General features: G+C 40.0%; 1 protein-coding gene across 1 annotated transcript; it reads left to right on the plus strand.

Annotated features, from left to right (window-relative positions):
* The first annotated feature begins 255 nt into the window (after positions 1-255).
* Positions 256-7,649, plus strand: LOC145456254 (uncharacterized). Its single transcript, XM_080334329.1, has 8 exons — positions 256-455; positions 817-942; positions 1,004-1,137; positions 5,136-5,324; positions 6,416-6,491; positions 7,004-7,066; positions 7,132-7,201; positions 7,494-7,649. Exons 1-8 carry the CDS (start codon positions 342-344, stop codon positions 7,553-7,555), a joined length of 834 nt encoding a protein of 277 aa, XP_080190455.1. The 5' UTR covers positions 256-341; the 3' UTR covers positions 7,556-7,649.
* Positions 7,650-17,198: the final 9,549 nt, after the last annotated feature.

A 17,198-nucleotide genomic window follows, 5' to 3' on the forward strand; every position in this document is an offset into this window, starting at 1 on the left:
CACATTAAGCGAAAAATTCGTTTTTCCAGTCAATTTGTACAATATTTTTTACATTGGTGATGGCGAATTCGCTAATTGGAGAATTCACTGGTAACCTTCAACGATGAGTTATTATTGATAATTGTAAGTCGATCTTATACAATATTCGCCCGCGCCGCCCCTTGCACAGTTCTTCGCACCTAATTAGAGCGGTATTGCTGTTAATGGAATGACAAGAAGCAGAATCGTTTCACACTGCGTTATTTATATCTACCTTCATATACGACCTTACGAAGTCGCAGCGTCCAGAAGTAGATAGCGCTTAGTCAGAAACACACAAAGTCTACCTTGCAAAATACAAAATGGAAGCTATCAAAAAAAAAATGATGATGTTAAAAGCAGACAAGGAAAATGCGATGGATAGAGCGGAACAGGCGGAGGTCGATAAAAAGTCCATGGAAGACAAAGTTAATAAGGCGGGTATCACATGCAAACTTACTATCCATATCTTCTCCCGGATGAAATATTTCAATGACTATCTGTCTCAAATTTAAAGGCAGCAAAGCTATCAATCTTTTTCGACGTAAAGGAAGGTCATTTGGATTTAGTATTTGCACATGGTAGCGAGTTTTAAAAATAGAGAATGTTAGCTACGTTGCTTCAAATCTTGCGATCAATTTGATGACAAAGAATACGTTCTGCATGCCACGACTGGTCTGCTCAACTCGCGTCGCAAACATTCCAACAAATAATCTCCACGAGAAAAATCATTCGTATATTTAGTACGTATCCGCGCACGTTTTAAAGTCTCTGTTGACCGAATTTTTGGTTCTACAGTTGGACGAAGAGTTACATAGTCTGGAAAAACGATTTAAAGCCACAGAAGACGATTTAGCGACGGCCCGAGAAAAACTAAGTGCCAGTCAAGACTCCCTAACTGCAGCAGAGAAAAAGGCTTCGGATGTAAATAATGCCGTTTTAATTGATTTGATGCAAGTATGCTATCACACACATTTCCTTTGAGGCTGAGCAAGAAGTGGCGTCACTAAATAAAAAGATTGCTGGTCTGGAGGACCAGTTGGAGAGTGACCAAGAGAAATTGTCTATGACACAAGAAAAGCAGGAAGACGCTGAAAAAGCGGCCGATGAGAGCGAACGGTGAGAACGTGAGATGAAGTGAAATGAAACAATAGATTCGATACCAATAAAGCGCAGAATATCTTACCTAACGTGTCGATCTCTGCTCTACTTTAATTCGACCGTAAGAGATCTGGAAATAGTTGAAAACTTGCTATTTACGACTCACACATGTAGGCTAGACAACGGAGAATGGCGAGTTTTTTTTCATTCCAAGTTATTTGGTCAGCTTGAACCTCAAACCAAAATCCTACAGCGAATCCAGAAAATTGACAAAATGACCATGATCAATATAATTAACCGCATACATTCAAAAGCTGCATAAACACAGCGCAATAAACATTGAAGATCATTGTTACTTTACCCATAGGCACGCCCACATGGGGAGCGGAATTTACTTTTCAGGGTGAGGAAGGCTTCTCGTAGTAGTATTAGTTGTTGTCGTTGTTATTTATTAAACAGATAACTTTGTGGTTATCGCCTGTTGGTCTTTTCGAACATGATTACAAATTAAGTACAGAGATGCACTATAGGGTCAGTAAATATCATACAAAAATGAGATATGGAAATGAGCTTTCGGCACGGTAAGATAATGCAATCAAGGCTCAAATATTATAAAAAATATTTATGGCGATTACATGATAACACCAATCGTGCTCTACAACTTGATCTCAGGTTTTGGGTCACGCACCCATCAGCAGACATGTATCCATTATAAGTGTTCCAATGTAATCGATTGTGATTTGTGAATAATAATAATTCTTAATAACGCGATTACGATTACGACTACGGGATATTACGTTTACATTGAAAGTAATCGCGATTAGTCAAGATAACAATCATTTCGCCTCCTTGAACTTGACTTTGAATAGCCTACACATTCAGAGACAACATACGAATATAGCGATTGAGATGAGACTGTATTATCATTGGAGATCAAATTTGGGGACATTGTGTCTTCATTTGCTTTCACGTCACAATATATCCTGAGCTGACGATTGGTCACTTGAACCCTCGAAGGCTCCGTGACAATTCATATTAACATGGCATAAGCGACTGACTGACCGTATAGTTTCAAATCTGAAGCAAATAATGGTGAAATAACGATAGGTTTCTTCTCCAAGTAAAATGAACACGAAATTCGATCACAACGAATAAATTATACTGCTGTAACATAACACACGTAGGCTAGGTACACTAGGGCTCTTCAAAAATGACTTTTTTTCTCAAATCCTACTGGCTACTTGATAAAATTGTTAGGTTACCTAATTTAAGCCTACACACAAAATTTGGTTCGATTCCAGCCAGTAACCGCTTTGCTACAGGAGAAGAAAGTTTCTATTTATTATATAAAAATAAATGATAAAAAATTTGAAAATTTTCTGTTCACCGCATGAAAGTGTTAGGCTGTCTATAGAAACGATCCTCACCAAATTTAGTGCCATTCCAACCAGTGGAAGCGGAGTTATTGCCATCGAAAAATTTTGATTTGAATAAAATAATGTTTACGGTGAGCACAACTATAATAAATAAACAAAGAATCGGTCATAACCGCACAGGCGCACATATTTTTCATGACATAGCGACAGTGTCCGCAATCCACCAGCAAGGCATTGAAAAATATTGAATCCAGACTTGTCAGCTGTCAGCTATAGCACAGCACTACCTGCTGGTGACCAAAATTGCGACAGAGGGTAGTTTTCTCGATTATGCTAGTGCAATTATTCCGCAACCTTATCAATTGATCTACTATTGATATAGTGTAGGTAGGCTAACTTTCTTCCGATTATCTACATATCAAGTGTTTTTCAAGTCCGAGTAAGCTCGGACAAAATTAACTTTTCGAGTATATTTCATCATATGCTATATACTATATAATTTCATAAACGTAACTTTCGTATATTCCTATATGTAATCAGAAAGCAGTAGGCCTACTGCCCTTACCGACCACTATTTGAGGTTCGTCCGATCGTCTATTCTGTTGCGTCACTATCCCATGCATCTGCCGTACCACCACAAAGCTGTATTTGTATAATCTGTGAGTGTAATCGGCGGTTCTATAATTTTAATACGCTGAAGACACGCTATATGTTACCATGCAATACACAAGACACAATGCGATGTAATGAACAGATACGAGTTTGTCGAAACAACTAATTACGGTCTCCCAATCTTCGATCAGCCGAATGCCCATAGTGCCATGATAGCAGCGTTCTTTTTAGAACTTCCACGCTCTTTTCATTCTCTACCTTTCCGGGCTTCTTTTTGTAGAGTCTGTGAGCACAGCGACGTAGATCATGAACCCAGTACGACACTTCGAAACTTGCTACCGCTTTTGATGCAATCGGGGTATTCTACGCCGCTCGCTGATTTCCCACTAGGCTGCTCCAACTGCCACAACCAGTGACTGAGTAAACTATTCGCGTGTCAACAGGAATAGATGAGATGGCCGATACCCCGGTACGGCAGCTTCGTATTTCGCTATAAGCAGGTCGTTACCATACCATTGGCATTCTGTCGTCCCGTGCAGTATTAGTTAGTTCTTGTCTCCCCTCCCTCGTGCTATCATTAACACCACTTGAATATGTGAAACCATATGTGGATAATTCCTTACAACACATGTGATTAGCAGAGGTAATGATCGTTCTGTATGATGAGCAGTGATCACCTCAAGGTTCACAAATCCGACACCGACCGACAGCACTTCTACTGTCAATCGCACGATACATCGAGACTCCAACTCGCCTATAAACCATAATAAGGAATGCCGGCCTGGCATAAATTACCCTTGTTGTCGTAAACACCATGAATACCACAAACAACAAACATCGCAGTGTTTCCTGTTCGGTTTATGTCATAGTGCCTGTAAAACAGTGCGGTGGTTCTGAAACTTTTTTGACACGCCCCCCTTAATGACAGTTAAAAATTTCACGCCCCCCTCATCGTCATTTACAAAATGAAACCAGAATGGTATCAATCCCAATGGATAGTTTGATAGCATAGAAGGTTATGACTGCTGATGAGAGAATTCTCAAATATTAAATTCGGACTATGCATTGCACAGAGCAATAACCCTGAATTGTAGGTAAATCGCTCATATCGCGCAAATTTTGTTCAGGTAATCGCAGCTTCGCGCCCCCTTTCAGATGCTTTCACGCCCCCCAGTTTAAGAACCGCTGCTGTAAAACTATAAAATGCTCTTATAAGGCAATCCATTATTATCATTATTTTGCAAAATATTCGATTACTTCATAAGGCTTTCAAACGTAATCGATTACGATTACTATTATTCGACAATGTTCTGGACTGGTTAGATCCACGTCTAAACATCAGACTGATGAAAAACGTAAATAGTTATTGTGTACTTCGAAAATGTGGACCACCTATGCTAGGGTTGCCATAAGTCCGGAATTTCCCGGACATGTTCGAAATTTCACTGTTCAAACTGCGTCCGGGAGGTAATTCTAAAATATGCCTAAATGTCCGGGATTTTGAAGGTTTGAAATAGCATGAAATTTTTTTCGTAAATCAACATAAACGATATCATTTTTGGGCAGATTTATACCACTTGAAACTTTTATTCGCGCTGTGCGCGATTTAGTGTCATATTCATAGATTTTAACATGTGACTTTATAGTGATACATGGAGGAAGCCAGATGAATATAGAAAGCCCCCAGAAGTTGCATCGATTACCTTATGGCGGGCTCAAGATCAGTGTTTATTTGGACGAAAGAGGACTGAAAAATGTTTCTTTGGTCATGGTTACAACTCGCTACCTCATAAATGCATCGACGGCTCCTGATCCGGATCGCGACCACCTCTCGTCGATAGGCAAAGTTTTGCTAGTGTAACGACATATTGACAGACAATGTTCCATACCTCATTTTAAATTCCGCAAATGGGCGCTAAAGCGAGTCCCCAGTTAAGGAACCCTGCTCATATCTGTATCTCAAACATAGCGCTATATATTGACCGTTTGGATCCGGATCGGTCTGACCTCCTATATTCTTTATAATAGGGGACGAAAGGTTATCGAAAACCGCACAATCAAAGACGAAGAAAGGCTGGGTCAACAGGAAGCGAATCTGAAGGAGGCGAAGGAGATCGCCGAAGACGCCGATCGGAAATACGAGGAGGTCGCGCGAAAATTGGCCGCGGTTGAAACGGAGCTTGAAAGAGCAGAAGAACGAGCCGAGCTTGCGGAGGGGTAAAGTTTGTTAGGATTGACTTGTCGTGATTCATATTCTAGGAATATTCCTGATGCTGCTGTTGTTAATTATTTCACGATACAACATTTTGCAGAGGTGGACAAAGCAGCTAGCTTTACTACTCACGTAAAAGTCGAAGTATTGCCGGAAATATCAGATCAATTACAAGTAGAATTAGTGATTTCCAAGATGGCAATTGGATGTATCAAATGTAAGGTTTGAAATGTACTCAAGTAAGCAGTTTGAAAGAGTAGATTTGGTCGAGAGGGTTCGCTTACTTTTATGGCTATTATACTTTCGGAATTAAAATATGGATCTTCGCGACTAACGCGAAATCGCTAATGATGACGCCACAAATCTGTAAAATATTTGGGACAAAGTCGGATGTTACTGTGATGACTATTCCACACGGTTTAGATTACAATTTTACGCATACCAGTGATGCAAACCTGTCTCAGAATTCAGAGTCATTTACGCCACGACAACGAAAACTATATAATATTCATAGGTCTTCGATTTTTGTACTTTTTTCGGACGATCTCCATTGTCTCTCGTTTCCGTGAGTCCTTGTCTATGTCTTTTACTGTCGACATTAAGCTGCCACTCACACCATTAGGCTCACACCGTCTGAGCTTTTGTATACACTGTTAACGCAGTGACGCCATTTCCTTTGATGGATCTTGGAAAAAATCAACGCTTAAATATATGCAATATTATATATATATATGTTGGTTCTATACCAATACTGAGAAAACATTACCAATAATGGACATTACGAGAATAGCTAATTCCGAGAATCCAACTTATTGAGACGGACGTTGTCGAGAATTTATACCTGAGAATTGACACCGAATGTGGTAACGCCGTGATGCACATACACAGACACACGACCTATATATAAGCAGAACATGCCTACATTGCATACATCGCATGCTCAATGATGTCCACGGTAATTTCCATTCTCTGTCGTGTCCATTCTCGGTAATTGTCACTCTCGGTGGAGTCCATTCTCGGTAATGGCATTCTCGGTAATGGTTTTCTCGGTATTGACCCGGACATTATGTATGTTAAAGGAAAATAATTTTTACAGACGATCAACTGAACTTGATGAGGAAATGAAGAATGCGGCTAACAACCTTAAGTCATTGGAAGCTGCCGCCGAAAAGGTATGGCGATATAAATATTCGTGAATGAATATTCGTACAGGCTGATTTGGAAAATAAAATGATGCTAATAAAAGATTGATACTACGGCGGGTCGCCATAAGGGACAAAGGCGAGTCATTATAGCCTATGGGCAGTGGGCACGCCATTTAATAATCCATATTATCGGGTATGCCTGCACAGTGCACATTGCCGTGACGAGGAAAAGACGAGACCAATGCTTGTGTACTGGCTAATAACATTGATCATGATTCTATATAGTATCCGATCGTTGTGTCTTTACCAAGAGTTGATACTTGTAGTATGGATACTTCTATTAGTCTCGGTTAGTGGGCTATGCTACTCGTTAATATAATGGTCGTCGTCAAGGTCCAGTACACTTGTCACGCTGGTTACTAAATATATACGCCCAATACTTCATATTGTTTTGGAGTCGAGGGCCAATGTTGTTTTAAAAATGACATTGAGAAGGCTAAAGACTAAAGCCTAAATGCTTATTTTACAATTTTCTTTAGTTTTCCGCAAAACAGTTGCAGTACGAAGACGAAATAAAGACTCTGAATGAAAGACTAAAAGACGTATTTCCATTGCATTGGTTATTGTGCTCCTAGGTCAATACGCTAGTGCCATGTGAAATTTTCAGGCTGAGGATCGCGCGGATGTGGCTGAGAAATCGGTTGTCGATCTGGAAAAAACGATCGACGAGTTGGAAGGTAAGATGTTCCTTAATCCTTAGCTTCATTTAACCAGATCCAGTTGATAGTCGGTCGCTGACTGGCGTGGATGTTGCTAGTTTTATTGAAAATGTCATCATCAACAACAAGCTATTGCTTTTCGATAAAATCTAACGGAGTACTATAATTTCAAAATTTGTTGGTATTGTGAAGGTAAAACTGTCGCGGAAGTTGTGCAGTTAAAGGACCACCATACTATTTTGTTTATGACCATTTCTGCAAAATTGATTGGGAGTGAACCTGATGTAACATATCGTGCCTTTTTATCAAGATGAGCTCCACAGTCAAAAAGTCCGTATGCGAGATGTCAATGAAGATCTATCAGCCTATTGATGCTTCAATCGCAGTGCAATACATGGATTGCTGTTTCAATCACGAGACGATGTGATATTTAAAATTTGAAATGAAAAACGCGAGGGCGTCGGTCGGGTGTTATATTTATTATCCAGATCCATAGACTTCAGTAAGCTGGAGGTAATTGTACAATGAGCCGTTATGCAGCCGAGCGGGTTGTGTGTAACGGTTATTCGTGATCTAGTCGGAAGAAAAGTACAGCCTTGGCTGGTCGAGTATTATATGTCACACAAATACTGCGGGACCACACAACTATACCACGGTCACCAATGTAGTCGACACTTGGTGTCGACTATTCCTAGTTTTGACCTACCACTACCCTAACTGCAAGCCCTTAGCTCATATTCTAATTCGAACCCGAAAAGGCTACATTCATACTAAGTGTCGAATGCCGAATCCACCATGTATCATACATCACAATTCGCGCTCATATTCAGTGAAACCTTCATTTCCGAAATTAATAATACAACATTGTTGCATCACTTTCATAAAAATAATAATGATAGTTATAATTCGAATAAACAAATTCTCCAAGTGCCGAATTCAGTGGTAACCGAATGAACTACGCCAGTGGTTATAAACCTGGGGCCGCGACCCCCACTGGGGTTATTTATTTTCTGGGGGTCGCGAAGGTGCTGACATTCTGCTATTTTATTTTTATTTTAGTAATCGACTTCCCGAATAGGCCGCGAGAGGTCTGGGCGAATATGCGGGCTTTTTCAGTTATTGAACAGTCAGCTTTCAAAATAAACCGTGAGAATTGATGAAGGTGCTCACCTTTTTTCATTTTATATTTTAGTAATCAGCGGATCAGCTAATGTCAGTCGCGGAGCATTTTCAAATCGGAAACCTGATCGCGACTATAATGGGTTGAAAACCACAGAAATACACTAAAATATCACAGTCAAAACGCAACAATTAATGTTATCTTTTTGCACGTACAACAATAATAGCCCATTTCGCCTAAGGTCATGTGCGCCACGACAATCAGTTTAGTAATGTTCGGAATATTTTAACTTTGCAATCGTTCGGACGACTTTTGCCCGCGAGTAACAAGCTTATATTTTGCCACATCCCGTTGTACATTCCATGCGAATATGTAGGATTCATCTTAGCAATGTGACACCGAATGTATAGTATACTAAAACTGTATAGTCGGCGTCATGTCGCGTGCGTTTACTCGCCGAAGAATTGAAATGTCATTAAACACGGCGATCATATCTCAAACCGCAGCACAGCCATTCGATATTTCAGTCATCGATGTGGTTTGTTGGTAAAAGTAAATTGTCAAATGCTATTAACAAAATCGAAACTAGAGCAAAGTAGAGATCTTTCGTTTGGTATAAAAAAATTAACTTGGGAGAATTCTCTTCATGGTCTCAGAGGCTTTTGCCTTTTCTTAGCCCATTACATGGGAGATAGAATGGATTTCCTATATCGTTACGGGCCTATATGTAACTATTTCACACATATTCACTGGCATATTTCGATGCTTGGTCTAAGTATCCTTACGAAAGGACTTTCCCGCGATCTCTATACGATGCTTGTAATTTTCAATTCTAGGAAGCGGTGCAGGTTTCACAAACAAACAATCGGGTATGTGATTGAGTACATATAATCACGAATATTTCTCACTGGTCTAGAGAGACCACCACATTTTATGTACATTTGTGATGGGAGATGCTTACTGATGAGTCAGCGTTATCTAATCAGATATTAGGATATATGCGGAAGCTGTCAAATGGTGTAGCTAGGGTTGCATTTAAAACAAAAATCAATTTAAAACAAACATGTTTAAAACAAGGCCCTAATTTAAAACATGTTTTTTATTGTTTTTTTTTCAAGCCATGGCGTCACGAATATTATATTGTGACGTCATAGTGGATTGACATTGACAATTGAAAATATAGGGTAAATAATAGTTTCCTTGACGAAATATCTGTACTAATAATGTTTAACTTACTATTTTAAGAGTTCCGACCGTCCCATATGGATACGCCGGCTATATCGGGTGGTAATTGTCCGTAGGCTCATACAACATGTTTTTGGAAAGTATTTACACAGTTATGGCATAATTTTACAACTTAAAAAAATCACAATTTCTTTCAAAAGGCCCTTATTTAAAACACTGTTTAAAACATGTTTTTAGCAAAGTGTTTTAAAACACCGTTTGTTTTAAATGCAACCCTAGGTGTAGCCCATCGATGAGAAATCTACTGCGGCAATCCAGCTGCAACGTGAAATGAAAAAACGTCTTTCGCTTGTATTGTGGCCATAGAATTATCTCATCCATATACTATTGTGTATTCAATAATATGGTGCTACTAACACAGCCAGGGGAGGCGAAAACGCCTGTCATCTGAAATTTTGAATTCGGATATTTGTTTATAATGTGACATGAAATCTGTGTGAGATCTCATTAGTGATATTTTGCGTCTGAATTTCATCCTTGTTACCTACTTTTACTATGACAGGCTAATTATTTCTCGGTAGATCATTGTAAGTACAAGTCTATTACGAGCGAGTGAAGCGAGTGGCCTATATTGGTTACTCGTTATACCACTATCGCGACAACAATGGTAGCTGGTTCGCGTCACGGCTCCGCGGGAAGTATATCTGGACTTCTCAACACCAATCCCGCTGTACCAACAGTGTCTCGAAATTCTCAGCAAGAAATTGAGTCTTGCTGAAAGTCGACAGCAAAAGACCACGACTGAAGTGCGACGCATGCGTGACGAACATTACGAAGGAACATATAACAGAGCTGTAGCCTATATCAACGTCGTGATGCAAAAGTACTGAAATATGACGAGCGCAACTGTACAGTGTACACTGCAGACATGGGGTGATTAGTTCGTGATTGTAATCGATTGCGATCACGATTACTTCTGAATGACGCGATTACGATTACGATTACGATTACAGCAAAATCAGGAAGTAGTCGATTACGATTACGATTACATTGGAAAAGTAATTACGATTACTCACGATTACATTTATTTTGCATCTTAGAAGGTATGTTGAAAGACAATATGTGGATTGCGCTGAAGAGGCCTAATGAGATAACAGACTCCATTTGAAAGAGATGCGTCATTTGCTTGTTACGTCATAATGTGCCCATTGTCCATTTTTATAGAGGTCAATTCATCGCGCCCAATGATTTGCGTTCTTGCCAGGGCCATAATTGCCGCAACCCAAATTTCCCAATAGGGTGGGGAGCGAGCTCGAAGGGGACTCAAAAAGTATTTCGTAAACCAACATAGTTATAGAGTATTTTCGAGAGATCTAATTAACTTGAAAATCCTCTCTCGATCAGTGATTCCCAACCGCGGCTCCGAGCTAGCCTACTTGCGGCTCCCATTGACGTTGGAAAATCCAACAAAAATATTATAAAATCAATTAAGAACAAACAAGAAAATTGATATTCAAAAATTACACTTGCTTGGCTTGGAATCTGGAGTTTGTAATTAAGGGTGGAGACCAATTCCTTCGCTGTCCAGTAGCGATGCTCTACTCAGCAACGATTTCTTTACTCAACTCACGTTAAAAAGTATGCTCACACTCAAATGCGTTTGGATCGTCACTCAAATTCAAGTCTGCTCATCATCAGACTTAATTAAGTGCAGGTGGTGTTGCGACACGTTTTACAACGCTATGTGACCATCAAACCAATGGATCATTTGACTTGATTGTCAAGTTCAACGGCCGCATTGACAGAATGATTGCTTTTTTCCCATTATGAAAATGTTTTCAAGTCCTATTGTAGTTAATGTGACCACTGACCCTGGTAATTTACAACTTGAGTTGCTAGAGATGCAGTCAGATGTAAAGACATCACAATTTGTTTGTGCGTCTCACTAAAGTTTTTTCTTCTATAGTCTGCTACGCTTGAGCCACTAATATCGTTTGATTATATAACAAACCGGAGGTCACGAATTAACAACATACACTAAAGTAATTGTAACAAGATACCAGAGGTTATAATTATGAATTACGTGCCCCCGGCTCTACATGTAGGTAATTCTGTGGCGAGATAGCGCAGTGGTATAATCCACGGCTGCAACACCATTGGGTTGCGGGTTCGAGTCCGACCGAGGTCGACTTCTGAATTACTAGATGTTGGAGGTTTTTCTAGGCTCGCGTAAGCGGTGTCTTACAATAAGCCTAGAAGTGGGCCGTGCTACAAGTCGGCAGATACGGAATCAATGATGCAGAAAATAGGCCTGGTGTAACTGTCCGTTGTAGGGGAGATGTGGTAGGGTAGAGTGGGGCAAAACGCCTATCGTAAGGGAGAAACGCCATAAAATCCTCCGTGCTATTCGAGTTGGTCTAAATTTCATAGTATCAACGCGAGATGTCGTACCTTATCCAATATGAATGTATGGAAAGCTTATGTATCGTTTATCAGCAGTAAAATCATGATTCATCCATGTTCGTCAAAATGCCGTTTTGCCCCATGGGTGGGGCAAAACGCACACGAAGGCGTTTTGCCCTACTAGGTCTTACAATTTACCCACTGATACTCTGTTAAGGATTTCTTTTTCATTCGTATACAATTATACATGCTTACTAGCCCACTATAAATTGAATCCTGTACAAATGTTGCAACCCAAACATGTATTGAACAAAAAACAAGCTAATGAACGAAAATCTAAAATCAGATGTGCCAAGGCAAATATTGTGTTAAAGTCAGTCAGAAAGGTCGTCGTCCTCAGAATCACAATTTTGACAAATGAAATGGCGATCTCCAAGCGTACATTCTTGATGTGCCCATAAATGGCAAATCAGACACTGAATCCATTTTTCCCCGGGCCTACTATTACGGAATGGCTCAACGCAAATGAAGCAAGGCCATTCTTCGTCATCTCTTTTGTTTTTGGGTGGACATTTATCCTTAGGCACCTTCTCCTTTTTCGATCTCTTTGTAACCGGCTTCGGTGATTTAATTTTTTTTTGCAGAGCGTTTTTACAAGGTGATGACGTAAGCACTTCTGAGTTTTCTGCTTTCCTGGATCTTTTTCGTTTTGTGGCTGATTTAACCGGCGAACATAACTCGTCTATAGCTTCCCTTGCCTCTGAATGTTTTGAAGTCGAAGCCATGGTAGTTGATTTAACTACCTCGCAATCCGTGTTATTGGTGGTTCCTCCCACTTCAACTATACTTGGGTCGGTAGTGGAGGAATTATCTTGGCAGTTGTCAGCATTTCCGGCATGTGGGTCTGGCTCATCGGTCATTTCGGACGCGATGAAGTCTTCGTCCGAGAATATATCTTTATTGAATGGCCAAAGTCCACAGGCCCTGAAGCCATTGACGGATTTCTCTACCGTAGCACATCTGTTGTAAGCAACAGCAAAAATCTCGGCCATATCGAAAAATTGGACCCTCTTTCCTGGATTTGTTACCATCCAATTGTCCACCGATGAATTATAACTAGATTTTAAAGATTTAAAAAACGTTTTATCGAGTGGTTGCATTTTGTGGGTGCAGTGAGGTGGTAACGTCAAAAGTTCGATTCCGTTCGAACGGGCATAGTCGATTGCAGCAAGGGTTTTATGGCTATGATGACCATCCAAGATGATTAAATGTTTTTCATCAACTGTGGGTTTTGCAATTGAAACGAAATGTTTTAGCCAAACTAAGAAACTTCCTTCATCGGTCCAGCCGTTTGCAGTGCAGTGGCCAATTGATCCAATGGGTGCATTTCTCATTAGCCCGTCCGCCATTCGTTTTCTTGGAAATATAATCATAGGGGGTATGTATGCTCCCGCCGCATTCGTTGCGCAAATTATCGTGACCGTTTTCCCTCTTTCCCCGCTCGTCATTTTCCCAACTTCTCGTGCACCTTTCGTCGCAATGATGTTGTCAGGCTTTTGGACATTGGTAATTCCGGTTTCGTCCATATTCCAAATACGAGTTGGCACGTAACAGTGTGAGTTTAAAACGCCCCGATAAGCCGTGTAAAACTTTTCCACTAGAGGCTTATTAAATCCCACTGCCCGTGCTATACTGGTAGCTTCCGGCTTTCGAATTGATAATTCTTGATGACGTGATAAGAAACCACGTAGCCAGTCTTTGCTAGCCATTTTAACGTCGTCATTAAACCGATGTTTCATTCCCATCTTTGTGGCAAAGTCATAAGCCAGACGGCGTACGTCCTTCGTAGTTAAGCCAAATAAGGCCTTTTCCATGTCCTTAATCTTCGATACTATTTCACTTTCATATTGAAGATTTATGTCTGGTTTAAACCTCCCCAATGAAATAGAACCCGGGTTCGATACTTCTTTATTCGTATGTCGACGGAGCGTTCTAGGAGGTATCCCGTAATATATTGCCGTTGTCTTCAACGCCGCGCCTCCTTGCACGGCGTCCATAGCTTTGCGCAAGTTTTCTTCAGAGTACGACGCCCTGGATGTTTTCCTTTTATAAGTCCTCACCATGTTTTTGTTCTGCAGGTAAATAATAATTGTAGTGTTTTGATTAGACTGATTAGTGAACACATTTAGTTGATTCTTGATCAAACTCCCCAGAGTTCCTGTTCGAGTTTCACACTCATCTCGCGTCTTTGCATGCCATTTAAAAAATAGTGATTAATTTACAGACCATAACCGTTTAAAAAAATCTACCAGTACTGTATTGGATATTATTGGAAATTCCTTATCAAAGAACATGATTTTGATCTCCTGGGTAATGATACGAATGCGAATCACTTCAAGGGGTAAAACGCCCACTAGCGGCGTTTTACCCCGCGTATAGGGTGGGCGTTTTAGCCACGAGGCCGCCATTACTTTCGAAACACTAACAAGGTGGTTATTTTGTGTATCTGACGATGAAATTACACTAAAATCACATCGAACATAGTAGGATCCTAAATAAGATGAGAAAGATTCATTCGGCGACCTCAATAGTTACGTTTCATCCAGTTATATTACGGTTATTTTTGTAAGAAACAAGTCAAAAAGTAATATATTATCGTAAAACTCACCAAGTCCTCTTTCAACTTCAGAAATTAAGGTGACAGCTCCGTCTGACCATTAGGCATACTTTAGGCTATTGTGACTCATTCAACAATCACTTTGTTTGGTAATAGCGATGGTGGGCGTCTTACCTCACAGGGGCGTTTTACCCCACTCTACCCTACCGATGGATCACTGGGACCGAAAATACTTTGATAATTCCATGATTGCACTCCGTGAACTTGTCTACAATTGCATGCTGGCAAAATCTTTCCTCACATACAAAAAAATTCGACGTGCGCGAGCAATGGGGTCTCTCACAGATGATTTTTGTTTTAGGGGGTGTAAACTAAATTTAGATCGACATATACATTTTTCTTTGTAACCTTCAACACGAACAAACCAGCAATCATTTTTATTGTGAAGTGTAGGGCTTGTATCAGGCTATATAATGGCACCTATTAGTTTTTTCAGTACTTTCCTTGACTGGACTTTTTTTCGATTTATGTATAAAATTCGTAGGGTGGGGACCGATAATACAATAGCCAAATCAAGCAAAATAATCAAGCATACTAATCACGAAACAAATGAAACATGCCTACGTATAGAAAATCTTTATGTACTAATTGCATATGATGTTTTATCGCTATAACGAGGTATTTGGAAGTCACACTGCCGATTTTCATGCAATATGTATGTACCCTCAAATTTATAAGTCCGAGCCTAAATCGAAACGTGATTTTATGACAACATTTGAGTTAATATTTATTCTATTTTTTGACAGTTGCGACCAAACATTCTTCTTTGGCTTGCTGCAGCTTAGATTATAATACTGAGAAAGAAAAGTAGTCACATTTGAGTTTTTTAGGGTATATGTGTCATAGGTCCCCGGGTCATGTGTCATTGGACCCACCGGGTGGGGACCGATGACACGTTCGAGCAACAAATTTTGAACGTCCATTAATATTTTTTGAGAAGACGGATATTCATGTATATGTGCGCGATAGGTAGAGCATGTATCAAAGTGCTGAGCCAGCAAAAGATCTGCTGATTTCGGCTGAACATTTCAGGGTCAGCGATCATTTTCCGATTTTTGATCCATCGGTACCACATCTCCCCTAGTCTACGAACACCAAGATTACCTCAAACTCTACAGGTAAATATGACCATCGGGGGCTGAGAGCGGATTAAAAATCAATAGTAATATAATGCAATTATTAACGAAATTCAGTCTTCAACTTGCGGTTATACCACCCTATGGGCGACAAATTGCTGTTTTAGTCCTGATTCCAGCTACAGCCCATGTTAACATGATATATAAGCCTATGACCATGGCGGCAGGCCCCAATGTTGAGTAAAGAATTGTGAAATAACGATTGGCGCCCGTTTCAAGTAGAGTCATGTGAGAATAAGACGAAGCGAACATAAAATTCTGCCTTCAACTTAATACAGATATTGTATTGCAAGCTGCCGTTACGAGAAACGGCAAAAACGGCTCGGTTTTGATATATATATATCACCAGCTGTTGATTTTACTGCTTCGTTGTGGAAATCGCAATGTTTTATTTGACGAGTACAAAATTCCAAATTTTTGTCCGGTTTTTGTACGTATTAGATAGGCCTACTGCTCGCCAAGCAGCTACGGTCAAATTGCGTTTAACTAAGCATAGGCATACCCAAACATCAACCATAAGCTACTATTTTAAATTAGGCAGAGCGGAGATAAATTATACTGCTGCAAGGTAGTGGCGTGTGTAACGTGTTGATAACCTGATATACAGCACGGCGGGTGTTCCTACAATGACACCAATTTACGACGTACGTACATCGAATATCTATTTAGTGTGGATACTTCTTACGCAATGACGCGCAAAGCTAATAGGCTGCTTCTGATGTAATAATGAGCTGTGGCGTTGGAAAAACAGACGCTTGTGCTGTCACCAGCCTGGTATAATATCTCTTCCCTGTTCACGAATGTTCAGTTCATGTCATAGTCCTTGCAAAAATAAAAAGTCATCGTTCTTTCACAGAGAAATCGATTAGATAGAGGAAGTAGTCGATTACGATTACGATTACTTCGGAATTTTTTCGAATGTAATCGATTGCGATTACGATTACTTGAAAATGCTGTAATCGTCGTAATCGATTACGATTACTAATCGCGATTACCCCATGTCTGGTACACTGTACAGCGTCTTGGATCAATAATAGTAGTAATAATTATTATATTAATGTATCCGCGACCATTTGGCATTTTCAGCGTTGGAAACAGGTTGACCAGCGATGTTAATGGTTAGGTTGTCTCTGGAATTCACGACCAATAATTGGGAATTCGCGAGGGGATGAAAAAACGTCGGAATCTTAACACTAACATCAACTTTGCTATCTCCATAAAATCATTTGAAATCTCGAACAAATAAAGAAAAGATTTTTAGATTATGAATTTTTCTATAAATTTATGTAAAGCATAAAATATTTTCCAGACGATAGACTTTTATACTGTACTTTGACCCAATTGTGATTCGGAGGCTCAACGGCGTATAATCTGTATAGACATAAGTTGACATCAAAGAAGGTACTGTCAATACAGTGACAGTATAATTACAACGCTCCGACTGGCCTGGCGCCCATCATCGCAACAAAAGATCAGCTATCTTCATAATCTGTT

This window comes from Botryllus schlosseri, chromosome 14 (assembly GCF_051294905.1).
Source record: "Botryllus schlosseri isolate E-star chromosome 14, Bs_hap1, whole genome shotgun sequence".
NCBI classification, from domain to species: Eukaryota; Metazoa; Chordata; class Ascidiacea; order Stolidobranchia; family Styelidae; genus Botryllus; species Botryllus schlosseri.